Here is a 22,018-nt window from a genome sequence, read left to right as displayed (position 1 = left end):
GCGTGAAGACAAGACTTTTGCAATTATTTTTTGATCACAGTTTAATAAACTAAGTGGGCGATATGAAGTCACATTGGTGGGGTCTCTGTCCTTCTTAGGGAGAAGACAAACATGGGCATCATATATGCTATCAGGAAAAGAGCCCCGCGCAATGGAGCAGTTTACCATTCGGAGTAAAAGTGGAACGATCATATCAATGTGGGCTTTATAAAATTCTATGTTGAACCCATCCGGTCCGCAGGCTTTACCGCTAGGGAAAGAAAGGATAGCAGCTTTGACTTCTGTGACGCTGAAATCAGCTTCAAGCGCTTGGGTGGCAGATTCTGTGAGGGTTGGAATACTCAGAGAGTTAAGAAAGCTAAAAAGCTCAGAGTCAGTGGCGTTCGATTTAGAAGAGTACAGTGTGCTGAAAAACTCAACAAATCTGTCGTTAATCAGCTTAGGATCAGTAATGAATTCACTGGTAGAAGAGGCAATTTTGTGTATGGTGCGATGGGCTTGCACATCTTTTAATTGTCTGGCAAGTAATTTATGGGGTTTATCTCCCAACTCTAAGTGTCTTTGTTTCAATTTGACGATATCGCTTTCGACTTGGGATCCCAAAATATGACTGTATTCAAGTTTTAGTTTTAGAATAGCATTAAATATGTCCTCAGTATCAGACTGGCGAAGTGCCTCCTCTAATGTTGATAATTCAGACTCAATTTCGGACAGACAATTTAATCTAGTTCTTTTCGAAAATGTTTGAAAGGAGATGATCTTGCCACGCAATACTGCCTTAAATGATTCCCAAAGAGTAGAATCAGAGACCTCACCGTTGTCGTTATGTTTTAAGAAATCAGAAATCTCAGTGGAAACATAAGTGGAGAAAGTTTTGTCTGACAGAAGGGTAGAATTGAATTTCCAATTGAAAATTCGAGGCTGTAAATTAAAATCTATTTTCATGGTAAGTGGGGCATGGTCAGAAATCAAGATTTGATGATAAGCAGAGCTAATAATACTGGGTAATAGCCTAGAATCTGTAACAAAGTAATCTATTCTGGTAAAGCTACGATGTACAGGTGAAAAAAAGGAATATTGCCTGTCATCTGGATGCTGAAGCCTCCAAACGTCTACCATGTTGTGTGATTCTACCAGATTGTTCAAAACTGCCGTGGATCTAGTAGTGGGGGCTATTTTTGTAGATGATCTATCCAAAACAGGATCAAAATAACAGTTAAAATTGCCACCAATTATTATATTCGACATATTATATTCAGAAATTAGGTCAAATATTTTGGAAAAGAAGTCAGGACAGTCAAAAATTAGGGGCGTAGATATTTAGCAAAACCAGTGGAAAAGAGTTAATGGACCCAGAGACCAAAACAAATCTCCCACCCGGATCAGTAACGACGGATCCAAATATAAATGGAGTGGTTTTCCGTATGAGTATAGCAACACCTCTGGCCTTAGATGTGAAAGTGGACTGGTAGACCTGCGACACCCAGTTTGCTCTTAAACGTCTCTGTTCATTGGAGTGAATATGAGTTTCCTGAAGAAAAATGATATCAGACGATAAATGCTTCAAATGTGACATAACCTTCCCACGTTTCAAAGCTCTGCCTAAGCCCTTGCAATTCCAGGATGTAAACGTCAAAGGACATTTTCCTAAACCAGCAGCATTGTTACCCCGAATCTAAATGAGAGATGTTATGACATATGGACTGGTGAAAAATAATACACACGACTGGCATAAAAACAGTTAAAACAAAATTAACGACAAGAACACTGAACCCCACACCACAAAAAGAAAAAGCCCACAAAAAAGAACAAGAACCACTGCGGCCCATCCCAGCATGCATTAAGGGGACTGCCGGGAAGAGGAGCACAAAAAAACAAAGAAGAAAAAGAGAAAAAAAACATCCTGCAGATACGGCGGCTCCGCACCAGACTCCATTAATCAAAACAATAGTTACACCCATAAATCGACTGATTGGATAAACAAAAAAGACGCCAACATATAAAATGACTTGTGTATAACCAAAGTTATAATATAAACGTACTCAGTAATTCACGATAGAGAAAAGTTTAAAGACACCATAGCAAAAAGAAAAAAAAATGATAGAAAACTATCACAAAAGAAACATTCAAAAAATGATTGAACAAATCGCGACTCTCACTATAGGAAGAGAAGAGTGAGAATGTTCAACAATACACCCGCATCAACAGCATGAGCAAACATATTACCAGGTCACGATTACAGTGAGTCCACAAACCGTTCAGCTTCAGCAGGAGACTTGAACGTGTTAGTGATGTTGTTGTGAACTACCCGAAGCTGGGCCGGGTAGCACAGACTGCACGTAGCTCCGAAAGCGCTAAGCTTTTTCCTGACCGTATTGAAGGCCATCCGCTGCGCAAGGACCTCCGCAGTGTAGTCGGGGAAGATGGACAGACTCTCTCCATTGCAGCTCAGCGGTGCACGTTGGCGTGCCAGATGCAGGACATGCCACACGTCTTTCTCGTGGTGCAACTTGGCTATGATAGCCCTCGGTCGCTGGCCAGCCGTTGGTCTCGGTCTAAGGGTATGGTGTGCCCTCTCCACTTTTATCGGCTTAATAAAGTTGTCTTTCCCCAACACATCCAGCAGCAGGGATGATACAAAGTCCGCAGGCTTACCGCCCTCAGCACCTTCCTTCACTCCAACAATCCTAATGTTGGCCCGACGCGCGCGCGCCTCCATCTGGCCTAGCTTGTCACGCAGGTTATCGGTGGCCGCCTTTAGGTCCTTGCATGTAGCTTCAAGCATACAAACCCGGCCGTCCATTGTGGTAAGCGACTCATTGATAACATCTAGACGCTGTTCGGATGACCGGATATCTGCCTGGAGCGACTCAAGAGTTGACTCAATTGTGTCAAGGCAGGTCTCCATAGAAGTTTTAAGACTAGCGATAGCTGCTAATATGGCGTTGGTGCTCACAGAATTTTCAGCTACTGCTTTCTGGCCGAGTGTTGCGTCTTTTTTCGGCGGCATGTTGTCCAGTCTTTATCGTAGTCGATGCAGAGCAGTAGTTCTGTTGACCAGTTCAGTAAAGAGGCAGGGTGTCGTGTTATTAGTTGGAAAATAAGAAGAAAAGTGCGGAGCTTAGAAGCGTGCGTCCTACTCCATCAGTGTACACGAGCGCCCCCCTTATGCATCCCAAGCCTGCCATCTTTTTCAAAAAGATTACATCTTCAGCTGAATGAGCAAGGTGGTTGTCGTTACTGGTGTGACAAAACACAGAGTCTCCCATATTCTCAGCTGTGGGCTTTTGGTGTGAGTGAGCAGATGGCAGTTGACTGGAGATGGCTTTGGTTTGGCCCAGACTGAAGTCCTCCTTTACACTAAGGTGACTGTCGCAGGGAGTGAGATAGCTTGGGCGTCCATTGTCCAGTACATAGGTTTTCAGAACATTCACTTTACTTGGCTTGTGGGCATTGCCAAGACACACATCGCCAATGATAACCCAGCCCAGGTCAAGCTTCTGTACAAACGGGTCATTATCTCTGCCGTTGATTTGCTCCCTCACTTTGTGAACTCTCAGAAGGTTGCGTCCTATCAGCAACAGAATGTCTGCACTTGGGTCGAGAGTGCAAATAACCATCTAGCTTTGCAGCCTGGAGTTCACACAGCAGATCTGATAGGTCATGAAGCTTGTGTGGTTCTTTACTGGAGAGCTTTGGAAAGTCTCGTATTCGGGCAAACAGGGAGTTTTCTATTGCTTCTGGTGAGCCGTAACATTCCTCTAGTCTCAACCATATCATGTTCAGACCGGCAGGTGGATGCTTTATGTTGACTGCTTTTAATCTTTTGGCATGTTCAGAAGATTCTGGGCCTAGCCACTTAATGAGTAGGTTAATTTCTTCACTGGCTGTTAGACAAAGGTCCCTAACGGTGCTCTGGAATGTGGCTTTCCAACTAAGGTAATTTTCTGGCTTGTCGTCAAATTTAGACAGTCCTCCAGTTATTCGCTGACTCTTGGCTAAGAATCTGGCGAGGTCACTTGCTATGGTGTCTGCATTATTATTTGAGCTTAAACCGTGCTGCAATTGTAATGCATCATGGAGACCCTGCGGACTAACATCTCTTTGTAGTCGTCTCTCTGCCCCATCTTGTGGCATGAATGAGTGCTGCACTGGCTCTTGTTTGGGACAAAGAGGTGTGTACATTACTGGTTGTTTGGATTGTTCATTCTGATATTTAGTGTCGCCATGGTGAGATGTAATGTCTGGGGCCAGGTCAGTGTGGCTGCGTTTATTCATGTATTCACTCACTTTTTGTTCTGGGGTTACTTGTAGGGGTGACAATGGCCACTCTTCCCCTGATTCAGCTTTGTCAAATTGAGCTGCTGCTGACTCCATTACCTCTGCTTTAGCCAAGGCTGCATCCGCTTCCTTTTGGAGGTTGATTACATCCAGAGTTGCTTCTAGGCGGGCCTTTTCTACTTTAATGTTCATCTCCTTCTCAGCGTAAGCTAATCTGGCTTTTGCCTGCACTGCTGCCATACTGGCTCGGGTTGATGCTGATGACCTGCTTGAACATGCTGCAGATGATCTAACAGTCAGTCTTCCTGAAGACTTTGAGGACCTTCTTGAGCGAGTGGACCTTGTTTCCTCGTCATTTTGACCTTCAGCCTCTGATTTCTCCATGTTAGAGTAGAACTGTCACTTGACATCCCTCGCAGAGTGCTATGATTTCACTGTACTGTTGCACCCAATGTGACCCAGTGTCCTATATTGAGATTCACAGCCAGCTAAACTCTCTCTTGCATCACTTCCTCCAAGGAACAGGCACGTGTTGTATTTGGACAGGATTTAATGCAAAAAAAGTGTGAAACGGAAATGATACAGAATACAGAAATGTCACATAAACATTACCTTGGGTTGAACTTAAGTGGACATATAAAACACATCAAACGTTTCCAAATCACTTCAATAATGTCATATACCCTGTCTTAAACGTAAACACAATTAAGAAACTTACTCATATTGCCACTCAAAGGGATTTAACGGAGTGGATGGCTTTGGATCGGAAGAAACACACCATGTCTTGCTTCACTCATGAACAAACACTTCCTATCACACTTCTTCTAGTGACTAATTGGCTCAACATAGCAAACCTGCGCCCCCTATAGGCCTGGAGAAATAACATACAAACAGTTCCAGTACAGTCACATTTCTTTGGGAGTACCACTACAGGATTTACCCAAGGTGTAGGTCCTTCTACACGTTCTATGATGTCCATGTCGATTAGTTCATTGATCTTTTTCTCCACTGCATCCCTCAAATGATAAGGTATGCGCCTCAGTGGCTGTGCTACTGGTTTCACATTTGGATCAGTGTACAGGCTGATCTGTTTGGTGTTTAGCTTTCCTACTCCTTTGAACACTTTTGGATACTTTTCTTTAAGAGTGTGCTTTAAATCTGTGACAGCCGCCACATTTTCACCTATTTTCAACACTCCTAACTTTATAGCAGTCTTTTTCCCCAGGAGTGGTTCACCATTACCTCTAATCACATTCAGCGTCTTCAGTCCTGTCACCAATCTTGATTTCACAATGGAATGCAACTTTAACCGTGAGTGCCTGTGCTGAGGAATATGCATATAAAATCCTCTGCTCTTTGGGTACATATGCGTGACATTTTATCTTTTCAGCTTTTAGCTTTTCCCATATGTTTTCTCCCATCACATTACTTGTAGCTCCAGAGCCAACTAACATTTTCAACTCTATTCCCCCAAGAGAAAAGGTAAGTTTCTCAGGTACATTATCATCATTTACAATAAATGCATAATCATCTTTTTCAACAGCATTCACATTTTGTTTCTTTTGTCTTTTTGTACGACACATTTTGAAAAGTGGTCCTTACCATTACACTTGTGACATGTTTGTCCTCGTCCTGGGCATTTGGGATCTTTGCCCATGTGGTCAGTATAACCACACCTGTAACACTGTCTGTCTGTTTTATTATCTTCTTTCATTTTTCCTTTTGGTCTATTGTTCTTCTCTTTCTTTGCTGTAAAAATCCGGCTGACCGTGTCCTCTCCTTTCTTTTCCCCGGCGACGCTCATCGCCGCCATCTGCTCCTCCACGGATTTGCAGTGTGAAGCCACCTCCAACGTGCGAGTTAGGGTTAAGCCTGGACCCTCCTCAAGCAGCTTTCTCCGTACATATTCAGAAGTGCATTTACTCAGGATAGCGTCCCGTATCTGGTTATCATTGTCAGCTTGAAAGTCACAGTCTTTTGCAGCTCGCCTTAAACGTGTACAAAATTGTTGCACAGTCTCACCTGGTGTTTGTGACAATTTGTGGAAAGTTTGGCGTGCGTATGCTGCATTCACTTGAGGAACAAAATAAGTGTTGAGAGCAGTCACCGCAGCGGTGTAATCCTTCACCTCTCCCGTCTGTGGTAGAGTGGAGAAGACATCCTGCACGTCCTGTCTGGCCAAGTGCAGTAGAAGAGCGCATCTCCGGTGTCTGATCGCATCTGTAGCATTATCCGTCAAAATAAGACCTTTCCCATCAGCAAACAACTCAAAGGATGTTAATCACCGCGTCCATCTCCGTCCGAGTGTAGCTGGATCAGTGTAGCAGGCGAACGGTTGAATACCCGACTTTTCCATGTTAGCCCACAAGTTTTCGCTAACACCGTGCCGCCGCTGGGTCTACTTCTCACAAAAACATTGTTGTGTGCCCACCTTATTACTAAATTAGGCTGAGCACTCTGAATTAAATCAGGACATAAAGCACGGTCTTTATCTTGCTTTATTGAATACTGTCGATCTGACAACTAGCCACTTAACGGGGCCTCCTTCGGACAACAACATCCGGTTCAAAAGTCATCACATTAAGACATAGCCATATATCAGTACATGACACATAGTAATAAGCAGTGTTGGGACTAACGCGTTATTAAGTAACGCGTTACAGTAACTACGTTATTATTGTGGTAACGAGCACGGTAACTAGTTATTATGCCAAAACCAGGAACGCGTTACTCGTTACTGGGATTTAGATAGGCTCGTTACTCGTTACTTCGTGTGGTGGATATCGCGGAGCTTCCACAGATTCAATAACATTAGCAAGTGGTGGAAGCCAGCAGGTGGATGAAGGAAAAGGGAGGCAAGAGGAGAGACCCGAAGCGGCCGCCAGTCCGAGTGTCAGGTGAACTGAACTTCAGGTAAGAAGTTATGACCTGCAGTCTATCTGGGTCAGATATAAATCAAGTTTAGGTGGAGTTTATTTTCGTTATGCTGACATTTTCGTACTGCATGCTAGCTAGCATGACGGAGTTTCTATAGAGCTGGGTGGGTGCTATGTTACTGATGTTGAACTTTATTTTGTTCATACGGTTAATTATTAGAGTTGCCAACCGTCCCGTAAAAAACAGAATCGTCTGGTATTCAGAGAAAATATTACGCGTTTCGTACTGAGGTGAAAAGGAACACAGTTTGTCCCGGACTTAAGCTACAATGAAAAAGACACAAAGCTGAAGCTGCACAGCTGCCTCTTCTTCTCTCATTCTCTCCTCTCCTGTTTCTACTTCAATCACGAAACTGATCAATGATCAGCTGATCGGCTTTTCTCTCTTGTTTATTTATCGCCCACTTTGCGCCAGAAAGAGGAAACCAGCGGATGTCGCGTTAAACAACAGCAGCACGTTTAAGCTTGATCAGCTGTTGTTAGAATTTATTTAATATTAATTGCTAGTATCAGCTGATGTTTGCTGGAGCCACAGCTGTAAAGCTGCTGGTCATGATATCGGTTTGGATATGTGGTGAGAGGGAAACATGCAGATGAAACCAGGAGATGTCCTTACTGAATCATCAGAGCTGAACAGGTGATGTAGAAACAGGTTTACCTTTTAGGTGACATGAATGAGTTGAAGGGAAGTTATGAACTGTTTCTGAGAGACAAATAACACCAGGATCCTTTTCTAAGTAGCTGACAGCTGGTAACTGTGCAGGGGTGGATCTAGCAAAGTGTTGCCAGGGGGGCAGGTAGGGCATTAACAGGGAAAGGGGGGGACAAGGAAATACTTTTCTTTATTATTCTCATTTAAAATGTCTAGCTTTAAAAAAAAATAATTATCTGAGTCTTACAACAAACAATTGATAGATCGATACATATATACCATCAGAACAGTGTACATCACTGTCACAACAGTGTTTATTTTCATTCAAAGGCTTTATGATTTTTCCTATAATGGTGGGCCGGTCTCTAGTCAAAATGCCCGGGACGATTGTTTTGTCCCAGTCCAGCCCTGGATGCAGCTCATCTGCAGTCTGGTGTTACCTACATCTTCCTATTCAGAAGGCAGAATTTCCAAGTTCTGAGTACAATCAAAAGCACCACGACTGCAGTTTTTGTGTTGGATGTAAAAAGCAGGCTAGAATCATGGGGGCGGTCAACGACGGTCCAGGCGTGGGATTTCTCTCGTGGAAATGTGCACATTATTTTTTCCTTTCTATTGGTAGGTGGCACAGTGCACTTGTGGCATGTAAGCAAGATAGAAGACTGACAATCTTGCTGGGTATCCAGTTACGGAAGCAACACATTAACAAGAGAATTCTGAGTAAAACCAAAGTTACTTTCCCTAGTAACTAGTTACTTTGAAAGTAACGAGTAACTTGAAGTAACTGAGTTACTTTTTTAGAGAAGTAACTAGTAATGTAACTAAGTTACTAATTTAAAGTAACTTACCCAACACTGGTAATAAGGCATTCAGGCACATCGTGGTTAGGGGTATAAATAATATTAAAATCTCGCTATATGTTAAAGAATGAATGCTGAGTTTTATCAGGAGAAATTACAGAAGGAATAATAATATAAATTACAGGAGAATTACAGAAGGAATCTGTCTAAGCTACTGTGTGCCAGTAGCTTAGACAGAATTTTAACATCCGTGTTTAACAGAGATATAGGTCTATAAAAGGCACAGGCAGTCGGGTCCTTGCCCTTTTTAAGTAACACTGTGATACAGTCCTGGTAACTTGTTGAAGGAAGTAACCCATAGTCAAGCAATTCTGTGAAAACTGTGTGTGACCCGTGGTAGGTACCTATTGAAAATAGGACAGAACCGTAGGCGCACAGTCAGTTAAAAAAAAAGAGTTTAATTTCTAATACAAAATAAAAGTAACAGTGTAACAGCGGCACCTAAAAACAATTAAAAACTTATTTTAATACCTTAATATCTTATTAAAAACGCTAAAACTGTATGATTGCCCGTGAGACAGGACAAGCGCTGCGGGGAACCGTTTAAGAACAAATCGACATAGCACACAGGTTAAAAAGGGACGGCAACTCACACATACCCCAAATGGGCAAAACACTATAGAAAAATGCAAATCTTCAGTGCCGTCTTCACTCAGGCCCACCGCTGTGCATGCAAAAGCGGCGAGACAAAAAAAGGATTTGTTTTCCACGTAGGGCCTTCACCGTCCGTGACACACACACACATATATATACATATATACACACACACATATATATATATATCTATATATATATATATATATATATATACATATATATATAGATATATATATATATAGATATATATATATACACACACACACACATATATATGTATATATATACACACACATACATATATATACATATACATATATATGTATATATATATATATATATATATATATACATATATATATATATAACACCCAGCACGCCCCTGCGGGCGGTTTATCCTTCAAGCTCGGGTCCTCTACCAGAGGCCTGGGAGCTTGAGGGTCCTGCGCAGTATCTTAGCTGTTCCCAGGACTGCGCTCTTCTGGACAGAGATGTCCGATGTTGTTCCCGGATCTGCTGGAGCCACTCGCCTAGCTTGGGAGTCACCGCACCTAGTGCTCCGATTACCACGGGGACCACCGTTACCTTCACCCTCCACATCCTCTCAAGCTCTTCTCTGAGCCCTTGGTATTTCTCCAGCTTCTCGTGTTCCTTCTTCCTGATATTGCTGTCATTCGGAACTGCTACATCGATCACTACGGCCGTCTTCTTCTGTTTGTCTATTGCCCCGCAGAGGATCGCAAGTTCAATTCCCGCCTGGGGCGTCTGTATCCAGTAAGGGTCCTAAGGCTAGACCCCCAATGCTAAGCAAGCCTACCGCAGACATGAGCGAGACAGATAAATATGAAGGCATGCCGGCTCGGACGTCGCCCGGATCAACAAGGTCCGCGTCAGGTGTTCAGGAACCAGAGCACCCTGACGACAAGTGGGCTACTGGAACAAGAAAGCATCGGTGGGCAAGAGACAAAAATAGGGCGTTGTTGGAATGCTACTACGCAAGTAACCCTGGCGGAAGGGGTTACATGAATAGGATGAGGGACCTATGGATTCTTCGATACCCAACATCCACAATGACGGCGAAACAACTAGTAGCTCAGTGTTCCAACATTCGAAAGAAGGGACTGCTCTCACAGCTAGAGATTGACGAGGTACAACATAAATGCTACGGCAAGGAGGAGTCAGGATGCCAGGTCAGGGGGGAGATATCATCACCCCCACCCGAGATTGGGTACATAGCCCCAAGTGCGATAGGAGAAGGATTGTTGAGTGCGAGAGGAACTGACCTGAAAGATAGGATCATGGCCAAGCTTGAAACCTGGATCCCCCGTAGCCGGTTACCAAGATTACGTGAAGTACCCTCAGAAGGTCTGCTAGATGATGTTAATGCAGCACTACGGATGATACCTACAACCACGATTACCGACACTAACAAGCTGATCTACAATACGGCAGCAGTGATCAGTGAGATGCTTGGCTACAAGTTGAACAGCCACAAGGGGCAGTACCCTCCATGGAGAAGGAGGCTAGAGGGCAAGATCAAAGTAGCACGAAGGGAGGTTAGCCAACTAACGGAGTTGCAGAAAGGTGCGACAAAGAAGGTGCATAAGAAATACAGCAAGCTGTCCATACCTGAGGCCTTGGAAACTGCCAAGCAAAGACTCACAGCCTTGGCCAGCCGTTTGAGGAGGTACACCAGAGAGATAGAAGGCAGGAGAATAAACCAGCTGTTCTCCACAGAACCAGCAAAGGTGTACTCTCAGTGGCAAGGGAACAATAAGAGAACAGCACCACCAAGGCTGGAGACGGAGCAATACTGGAAGAGCATATGGGAGAAGGATGCAACCCATAACGGCAATGCTCAGTGGCTAGTGGATCTGAGGGCAGACCATAGCGACCTCCCTGAACAGGGTCCAGTAACCATCACAGTGGCAGACATCCAAGAAAGGGTCTCCAGTATGAAGAGTTGGACAGCACCAGGGCCCGCCATGGTTCACGCCTACTGGCTGAAGAAGCTGACTGCACTCCACGAGCGTCTGGCAGCACAAATAAACCAGCTGCTAGTTAACGAGAGACACCCGGAATAGCTAACCGAAGGTCGGACGGTCCTGATCCCCAAGGACCCCAAGAAGGGACCGGTCCCATCCAACTACCGACCAATAACCTGCCTCAGTACTACATGGAAGCTCCTGTCAGGCATCATATCGGCTAAGATGAACAGGCACATGGGTCAATACATGAGCGGGGCACAGAAAGGGATTGGCAAGAATACCAGAGGCGCAAAACACCAGCTACTGGTAGACAGAACAGTCAGCCGAGACTGCAAGACCAGACTGACCAACCTGTGCACAGCCTGGATTGATTACAAGAAGGCCTATGACTCAATGCCCCACAGCTGGATACTGGAATGCCTAGAATTGTACAAGATCAACAGGACCCTAAGAGCCTTCATCAGGAACTCAATGGGGATGTGGCGTACAACACTAGAGGCCAACTCCAAGCCCATAGCACAAGTCACCATCAAGTGCGGGATCTACCAAGGAGATGCTCTGTCCCCACTGCTGTTCTGCATAGGCCTGAACCCCCTCAGTGAAATCATTAACAAGACTGGCTACGGATACCGACTACGGAACGGAGCAGTTGTCAGCCACCTCCTGTACATGGATGACATCAAGCTGTATGCCAAGAGTGAACGAGACATCGATTCACTGATACACACTACCAGGCTATACAGCAATGACATTGGAATGTCGTTCGGACTGGAGAAGTGTAGTCGGATGGTAACAAAGAGAGGGAAGGTAGTCAGAACTGAGGGGATTGAACTACCAGAAGGCAACATTGCAGACATAGAGGACAGTTACAAGTACCTGGGGATCCCGCAGGCGAATGGGAACCATGAAGAGGCCGCTAGGAAAGCTGCAACCACCAAGTACCTGCAGAGGGTCAGGCAAGTCCTGAGGAGTCAGCTGAACGGTAAGAACAAGATCCGGGCCATCAACACCTACGCCCTGCCCGTGATCAGGTACCCAGCTGGGGTAATAGGCTGGCCAAAGGAGGAGATAGAAGCCACTGACATAAAGACAAGAAAGCTCCTGACCATGCATGGAGGGTTTCACCCCAAGTCCAGCACCCTGAGGCTGTACGCTAAGTGGAAGGAAGGGGGCCGGGGACTGGTGAGTGTCAGCACCACAGTCCAGGATGAGACAAGAAACATCCACGAATACATCACGAAGATGGCCCCAACTGACAGCGTGCTCAGTGAATACCTCAGGCAGCAGAAACCCAAGAAAGAGGAGGGAGACGAGGAACCATCATGGAAGGACAGGCTCCTGCACGGTATGTACCACCGGCAGATAGAGGAGGTGGCTGATATCCAGAAATCCTACCAGTGGCTGGACAAAGCTGGACTGAAAGACAGCAAAGAGGCACTAATCATGGCAGCACAAGAACAAGCTCTGAGTACAAGATCCATAGAGGCTGGGGTCTATCACACCAGGCAAGACCCCAGGTGCAGGCTGTGTAAAGATGCCCGTGAGACAATCCAGCACATAACAGCAGGGTGCAAGATGCTAGAAGGCAAGGTATACATGGAACGCCATAACCAAGTGGCCGGCATAGTGTACAGGAACATCTGTGCCGAGTATAACCTGGAAGTCCCGAGGTCAAAATGGGAGACGCTCCCAAGGGTGATGGAGAATGACCGAGCTAAGATCCTGTGGGACTTCCAGATACAGACGGACAAAATGGTGGTGGCTAACCACCATAGTGGTGGTAGACAAACAGGAGAAGACGGCCGTAGTGATCGATGTAGCAGTTCCGAATGACAGCAATATCAGGAAGAAGGAACACGAGAAGCTGGAGAAATACCAAGGGCTCAGAGAAGAGAGGATGTGGAGGGTGAAGGTAACGGTGGTCCCCGTGGTAATCGGAGCACTAGGTGCGGTGACTCCCAAGCTAGGCGAGTGGCTCCAGCAGATCCCGGGAACAACATCAGAGATCTCTGTCCAGAAGAGCGCAGTCCTGGGAACAGCTAAGATACTGCGCAGGACCCTCAAGCTCCCAGGCCTCTGGTAGAGCACCCGAGCTTGAAGGATAAACCGCCCGCAGGGGGCAAGATGGGTGTTTTTTTTATATATATATATATGTATAACATAACCTAATAGACCTACATCTTAGTTCACAGATTCTCTTTGTCTAAGGTGTATTTCTGGGATTTCACACAACCCAGGATTCAAAACATGAATACATAATGGTCTTGGATTTACAACATTATGAATGAAATGTGCTCTATTTGGAAGCAGCCGGCCCCGTCACCTTTCGACGGGTTGTGTGTGAAAATCATCAAACTGTAAACTATAAATTTTAAATTGTTATTGATCCCTTTACCCCTATTCCTAAAGTGCATATTTATTTTCTTACCTTTCTTATATTTATTGTTTGTTTTCTTGCACTGCTGTAACTGAAGCCTCGTCTTCTCGTCTCTCTATATACTGGACTATGTAGCGAGATGACAATAAAGTTTACTTTGACTTCAGCAGCGAGCAGGCGCGCCGAGGGCTCTCGCGCTCACTTTCCACGTACAGAATTTCAAAAAATCATCGGTGCAAATTATAGTTCTGTATCATAATGTCTGGTGTTTTCGTGTTTGCTGTTTTGTTTTTATTTTATTTTATTTTGCGAGCTCCAGCCAGCCAGAGAATCCCCTGCCGCCCCGCCCTCTCCCCCCTGTGCCACAAGCAGCAGGCGCACCTCGCAAACGGAGGGCGCCCTTACTCCCATCAAATGGGCGATAGAAAGCCGATCGGTGCCTATGCCATTCCCAATATGCACTCGCTGATGTCGGGGCAGCATGAGTACGAGCAATTTTTTTCTTCTTTTTTTTTTGCCGATGCCCGTGATGCCGCCCCGGGCAACCGCCCGTGTCGCCCGTATCAAAAACTGTAGATTCTGTATAGAATTTACAGTAATCATTAATTGCGTTCTGATCTGTAGTCATCTCTCTATTGTCCGCCCTCACTCCTTTTATGATTTGTTTTAGCCCTCATTCTGCACAGCTGATTACCCAAATCTTATCATTCTTTCCACCATGTTCGTAAAATTCGCTTGTTCCTAATAAGTCATCCTCCCACTTGCCTCCCTGTCTTCTAGTTCCACTCCTGCCTGTCGATGGGTGTCTCCATTGGCTTGGGAAAGCTTAATCCATCTTCTGTTGCGCAATCTTGCAAAAACATGCTGGGAAACCGTGACGTTGCCACTAAGTACAGCTCTGGTCTCCACCAACACTACACGGATGTGGTAGGAGGTAATGGGTGGTTGGGAGAGTTTTCACTTGCATATGATGACTCCCTGGATTTTAAAAACTGGCTGAACAGCCTGAGGGATCATCCAGATGTTGCTTCCTACTTCCTTCGCCCAATGTATCAGCTGATACCGAAAGGCACAAAGAAGGCAGGGATGAAGGCTGCCATAGAGCAGTACATAACGGACAACACTGTGCATACATCACACAGTGAACATAATTGTTGGCGGGGCAATCCTAACCTAGATTTCAACTGCTGTCCTCGAAACGCCTGGAGGGGGAAGCTAACAGTGGAAATCACCCGAGCCTGGAATCTGGAAGGAGATTATGTTGGCCCAACTGACAGGTGAGACGAGCATAGTTAGGGATTAGGATTTAGAAATGGTATATTTAAATCTGCAATATTATTCATCTTTGTGTCTTTCTCCTGCTCACAGCTATGCCAAGGTGAAGTTTGGTTCCATCATTAAGCAGACTCGTATGATTGAATCAGATTATCCCAGGTGGAATGCTTATTTTAATCTTGGACAGGTCAGTGAACCGTGACACATATAAGGGTACTGAATGCAAATTTTGCTACTGCTACTGATATACGAAAAACACTACAGTGCTACCAGAATTTACATTTTATGAATTAGAAGGGAATTACCGTTGTCACTGTTGTTTACAGTACAAAATCTCCATCTTATTATTTAAAGGACAACAGTACAGTATATTAAATCCTATTTTTAATCCTATTTTTCTTAAAAAGGTGGACACACACACTGATGTGTATGTTGAATTATGGGATGAGGATATGTACTATGATGATCTCCTGGGATCATGTTCCCAGCGTCCAACTCAGGGGACACATATATTTTCCTGTTCAGCTGACAGTGGCGGCTATGAGTTCAAGACCACTCTGACCTGCGACTCACATCTCACAGGAGACTGGTGTCACCAGTATACACCATCTCCATAATGAGAAATGCATTTTGGGGCTGCATGTCTTTCTTCTATAATCAAGTGTGGTAAATCTGTTGATCACATAAGAGTCACATGATTGATGAGTTTTCCCTTTTATTTTCCTCATATCAAGACATATATCCATTTTTTAACTTTGATCTTCTTTTTGTTTGTTGTCAGTTACTTATTTTTGATATATACATATATAGTTTTAGGGGTTTTTAGATTATACTTAATTTCAGTTGAACTAAAATTGTTTTATACATGTAACCAGTTTTGTTTGCTTTCTCAAACAAATGATAAAGCTTGGTGATGGTGTAATTGAGGCGAAAGAAAATTTCACATTATAATATTTGTTGAACAAGTAATGAATGTTATACTTCATGTCACAGTATGGGCAGGCCAAACACACGTCCATTTGTCTGGATATACAGAAATTAGGAATTTCTGAGAAAATTATTTTTAAATTCTGCATCTTTCTGCAACTTTTCAATGAAGTTATATACCCTCAAATTTGTAATATGGTATGCAACGAGCAGTTGTAGTGGTAATGACTTACAAGAAATACTCGGATTACGTTTTTGCTTTTAGTAGCTTCTTGTGGCTGCTCCCTTACTGAGAAGGGGTTAATACAGTGAGTGGGCCTGATGTTTGATTTGGCAGATGTTTCCACCAGATGCTTTTCCTGATGCACCCTCTGAGGAGTTGTGTCTCCTCCTATTCTCAAACGGTAAAATATTACACTATGAACCCACTACTTTTTTTGTACAGAGTAACATAGCTTAATTCTTTTGCATATCAAGCAAATGTTTTGATAATGTTTTATATTTTTTTAAATATTTCCATAAACTAAAAATAAATAAATAAAAGATACATGTACTGTTGCTGTTTTACTCTAACTAATTTGCAGATGGCTGCCTACTAATAAAGGAATCCAGTCTTATATTATCCTGTTGTGTCAGTGTATTTTTATATTATAAAAAATATCTATATTTTAGTGAGTGACAATAATTGTCTCCCAGTTGTAAAGACTTCTACTTCAAATTTGAAGAAGCATATGTAGTGCTACAGCACTAGTGGTGAAGCACATTGATGAGAAGGGTCACAGCTCCAAAGTAGCAGCAAAGTAGCTTTTAGTTCAGCTAAAGCCTTCAGTCAAAGCTGATACTATTGATAGCAGCTTGCAAAGTAATAGAGCAGCCATTATATGCATTAGGCTACATGCTTTCTTGACAGTAACATCCCATATGGAAAAGATATATATAAATCTTATAAAGTTTGTATCTGTCTTGTGTGAAACTTGTATGAAAAGCATACAAGAGTGAAAACAGGTATAAGATCCCTTGAAAAATTATATAAATGAAACTTGTGTGTTTTGGATACTTACTAAAACAATATATGAAAGTAATGATAAAGTGACCACTTTCATGAGTAAATCATATCAGCCTTATATGATTCACTATATGAAGTAGGCCACATCTTATGCAAGTCTTTTATAAGTTTTTACTATTTCTTTTTCATATGGGATAACACTTAGATGTCACAGTGTCCATTCAAAACTCCTGGCTTTTGCAACAAGCATTCCATAAAGATCAGTCAAATGTGGAAAATATTTACACCAGACCTTTAACATTCTGTGATTCAAATTGAAATTTTAAGGGCTTTAAAGCATTGTGCAAAACATGTGAAGGCCAATGTTGCTTTGTAAAGAAGAAAGGATCAAAATGCAGATAAACTGGAGACCTGTTATAGCTTCTTTTGACCTGACCCCTTAAAGTTTGTGCAAGAAAATCTTTAAAAAATTTTGAATTACAAAAAAACAGACATTAGAAGAAGAAAAATTCAGGTAACTTGCTTATTACTGTTGCTCACTGTCAAATATATTAAACTGATGAAACTAATACCTTAATAATTTGAGAAAGACACTTGTGGTTGTTTTCATGTGGCTAGCACTTGTGCTAAGGAAATAAGCAGGCAACCAGGCCCATCATGACAGCTGGTTAGAATTTATTTACCCTTATTTCAATATAAATAACCTGTCCACCTCAAACGGCCCGATGTAGCAATGGGACAGTTTACTGGACTCTATTCTCAATGGAATGTCTTTAGCTGACAGCCAGCCTTTAGTCCCGGAGCTTAAGTGGGTGTGGCCGAGCAGTGCTGGTGCTGACAGTCAACTGATCTGAGAAGAACCTGATGTGTCCTTCTCCATGCACGACGACAGCGCTGCAGATGGTGAGAGTATTTCCCGATGATTTAGATATGTAATTAGTGTGATGGGTTCAGTTTGATGTGTGATGTGGGCAAAGACGAGACTGTTGCGTGCTTTAGTGGGAATCATCATCATCATCGTTTATTTGTATACCACTTTAAAAAAAATCCACCAGGCAGACCAGTGCTGAACAACACAAATCAAACAGCTAGCAAAGTTAAAAATACAATAAAATTAATAAGAAAGGTGTCACTTTCCTACAGAGTTAAAAGCCAGGGAATAAAAACAGGTTTTCAATCTGGACTGATGACGCTTGTATAATATGGAGGGGAAGGTTATTCCAAAGCATCGGAGCCGCAATTGAGAACACTCGGTGGCCTCTGAGTTTCAGCCATCACTTAGGGACCCACAGCAACAGCTGCTCAGCTGAACAGAGCGAGCAAGTAGAAGCATGTGGCTTCAGCAAATCAGATATGTAGACAGGAGCCAGACCATTTAAAAATTTAAAAACCAATAAAAGAACTTTAGAACGAATCCTAAATTCAATAGGAAGCCAATGTAGAGAAGCCAGAACCGGAGTGATGTGCTAAAATTTCCTACTACCGGTTAAAAATCGTGCCGCCACATTTTGCACTAATTGCAGGTGTGACAGGTGTGACAACCCACCCCATTTTACCACCCCATTTACATGACCATCAAAGGTAAGTGCGGAATCAAATTTAACACCAAGATTTGTGACCGAAATTTTCAGATGGGAGGTTAAAACACCAGAATCAACATCTGGAGAATCAGTAGAACAATGTGGGCCAAATAAAATAGCTTCCGTTTTTTGATCATTAAAATTTAGAAAGTTATTTTCCATCCATGATTTGACATCGCTAAGATAGTCAAGGAAAGATTGACGTGGGGAGGTATCCAAATGACTAAAAGGTAAGTAAAGGTGACAGTCATCGGCATACTAATGAAATGACACTTTTTGTTTACGAAATATTGTGCCAAGAGGGAGTAAATACAGCGAGAAAAATAACGGCCCGAGAATAGATCCCTGGGACACACTCCAAAGCAGAGGGGCCACAGAGGATGCGGCCAACCCCAGCTTAACACAAAAACTCCTTTCGGAAAGATATGATTTAATACACGACAGTGCCAAATCAGAAATTCCCACACAGTGGTGTAAGCGGGAGATCAGCAGGTTGGAGACCTGCAGTCAGCTGACACTGAAGAAGTCACCTGATGATGAAACTGAAAACATCCAGATGAACAGGATCAACTTTCTGGGACTTCCTGACCTGGATGACTGAGCACGCATCAAGACAATAGTCTGGATATTTATAATGGAGCTGTTTGTATATTATAGAGCTATTTCTTATACTCTGTGAACTTTATAATATATAGTTTTATTTCATTTAGTTCAGTGTGTTACTGTTCTTATTGAGCGACTGTGACCACATCATTTCCTTGGGGAATAATAAAGTCTGAGTCTGATGTAAATTATTGTTATAATGAATAAAGGATGTTAATCCCGCAACAGTGTAAACGAACAGATGCTACAAATACTGTAAATATGAACAGAGTAACTGCTGACAAATCTGTAAATGCTACAGTAACTGAAAATACAGCAGATTATGCTGATGATCTATTTTGCTGTAAAACGTTTGTGCAGTAACTTTTTTAAAGTAACTTACCTGTGTAGAGTGTACGACCATCCTCCCCACATACTGTTTGTCATGGAGCACATCACTGACTCGTTGTCAGTATTCCAGTTCCAGGAATGAAGGCGTCAAATGCAGTGTCAAATGCAGCTGACATGTCCAATAAGACAAGCACAGCATATTTACCATGATCAGTCGCAACAAGAATGTCATTCATAACATAATTTTACAAGAGCTGTCTCCGTACTGTGAAAGGGCTTAAAACCCGATTTAAAGATTTCCGACAGTTGCGAGTCGTTCAAGTAGTCTAACAGCTGGGTATGTACAATCCTCTCCAAGAGCTTGCTTAAAAAGGGAAGCTTGGAGATAGGTCTAAAATTTGACATAACAGAACTATCAAGGCCAGGTTTCTTAAGTAAAGGATGTATCACTGTCTGTTTAAACCCACTAGGAACTTGACTGGATAACAGACTAGTATTGATAATTTTCAGGATGTAAGGTCCAATGGTAGGGAAATACCTTTTGGAGAAAGCGGGGAATAACAACATCGTTCGGGGAACCACAGGGCTTAGCATGTAGCACCAATTTCCCTAAATCAAGCAGGGAAATTGGTGCAAAGGCAGAGAACAGACTTGAGCAAGGAACATGCATGGCCGGATCAACAATAGATAGGATCGGGGGCCTCATGCTAGCAATCTTCTCCACAAAAAGGTAATAAACTTTTTGCCCATCTCTGCACACAACAGTGAAGGCGAGTGGCCGAGTTCACACAGAGTTCAAAACTGGTGTAGCAAGATGGTGGGAATAGCTGCTTCAGGTCCAAATGAGCCTTAAAAGCAGCAGCAAGTCCACCTCTGCGACCAGAAGCTCTTGGAACATTAAAAAAGGTACAGTCAGCTGGTACTGGTTCAATGAAGGCACTTAACTCACCGGGAGGAATCCAGGTTTCAGTCAGGAAAACCAAATCCAGAGCATGGGAAAGAAAAATTCCTTGAATATGAAAGCCTTGTTTGCCACCGGCCTGGTATTTATCAGACCCAGCCTGAGAGGAACTAGGTCCAAAACGTCCGAGGCATGGCGCGGTGTGCCAAACACACAGACGCCATCTTGTGTCATGGGCGGATCGAGTTCACGTAAAGGAATACTCAGTGGTTGTGCAAGCTTTGAATCAATGAGAAGTAATCGGTAAAGTAACGGGATTACTTTTTCGGAGAAGTAATCTGTAATTAGTTACTAATTACTTTTTTCAAGTAACTTGACCAATGCTGGTCCTCATAATCTCTCCACACTGTCTGACATCAGAATTTCTCATCTCTCTCTGTATCTCTCTGTTACTGTGTAGAACAGGGTGACTATGTCTTTATGACACACAAAGCTGGAAGATTCAAGTCAAATCTAAAAGTTACCTCAAGACAATCAATGATTAATTATCATTATTAACTGCTCACGCAAACTCAGTTATCACTTAAATGCTTAGCAGGGCCTCAATTAGCTCTCAAACAGCCTCGGCTCTTCTTGCTCTTGAGTCCAAAAGATGTTGGAAACCTTCAGCTGTCCAGGTTTGGTTTGCGTGTCTCTCTGCAGCCTCTGATTTCTGTTTTTGGCTTGTTGAAACCCAACATGCATTTGTGCAGCCGTAGCCTCGAGGACAGATGCTTTTCTGTCCAGCACAGTTGCAGGAGAAATCTAAATGATCATAGTCTGCCCTTTCTCCTCTGGCCTCAACAAGACGGTGTCTCTCTGCTCACTGGATGTTTTTGTTCATCACATCTTTCAGAGTAACTGAAATGTGAATCCCAGGAGATCGACAGTTTCAAATATAGTCAAACGTTATCACAGTTGAAGACATTGCACATTTTCCACATGCTGATATTTGTCACAGTCAGCTGATCGATGTTTTTAACTCATATTCTTTTCACTTTCATGGGAATTTCTCCCACCTGCTTCATGGACACCTTCATTATCTCCTGTACATGAAAAAGCTCATCCTCAGACAGGGTGCAGACTTCAGTCATTTGTGATGGGCTCAGATTGGACCTGGTACACCTCTACATTGAAAGGAGCAGCTGAGGTGACCAGGATGGATGGAAAATATTTTCCTTGCAAATAATTGCATTAAATTGCTTTCTTACAGATCCTAGCTGCACAGAGTTTCCTGTGTTCACTCCATCTGCACTGGTAGTGAAGTACGGTGACCCAGCCAATGTTACATGTGTTGTATGTCAGAAGGACTGCAGGGGAGATGTTTTTGGTTTGGAGCACGCTGTGGGAAAAGTTACAAAAAAATGAAACCACGATGATCTGGACGGTTGACAGACTGACTGAATGGGACACATCTGTCATGTGTTATTATAACACTGATGCTGGTGATCAGTGTACTAGCATTCTGGATATAACCATCTATCTTAAGTATGCTTACTTTAGAATGTCAGACTTTCTAGTTAATTTTACATTGTTGATAATCAGGATTTGATCACTTTATGTAAATACACAGATGAATTCATGCTTTCAGCAGTTACTGACTAACATCTAACTGTGTTACTGTTTCTTTCCCTGTCTTCTCAGAGCCTCCAGAAAGTGTCTCTGT

The 22,018-nt window shown here is 43.1% G+C and overlaps 1 protein-coding gene across 2 annotated transcripts in view; it reads left to right on the top strand.

Moving 5' to 3' along the window:
• The window catches only part of LOC102078935 (perforin-1), a 46,739-nt gene extending 30,240 nt beyond the window's left edge, over positions 1–16,499 (top strand). For both annotated transcript variants that reach the window (XM_019360238.2, XM_019360239.1), the window contains 3 exons: positions 14,472–14,968; positions 15,060–15,153; positions 15,374–16,499. In XM_019360238.2, the coding sequence (XP_019215783.1) occupies positions 14,472–14,968; positions 15,060–15,153; positions 15,374–15,583 (801 nt within the window). In that variant the 3' untranslated portion in view covers positions 15,584–16,499. The remainder of the gene's footprint in view (positions 1–14,471; positions 14,969–15,059; positions 15,154–15,373) is intronic.
• Positions 16,500–22,018: the final 5,519 nt, after the last annotated feature.

The sequence above is a fragment of the Oreochromis niloticus genome, linkage group LG6, assembly GCF_001858045.2.
Source record: "Oreochromis niloticus isolate F11D_XX linkage group LG6, O_niloticus_UMD_NMBU, whole genome shotgun sequence".
Lineage (NCBI taxonomy): Eukaryota > Metazoa > Chordata > Actinopteri > Cichliformes > Cichlidae > Oreochromis > Oreochromis niloticus.
The sequence above is the reverse complement of the archived record's forward strand: the minus strand, read 5'-3'. Positions and strand labels throughout refer to the sequence as shown.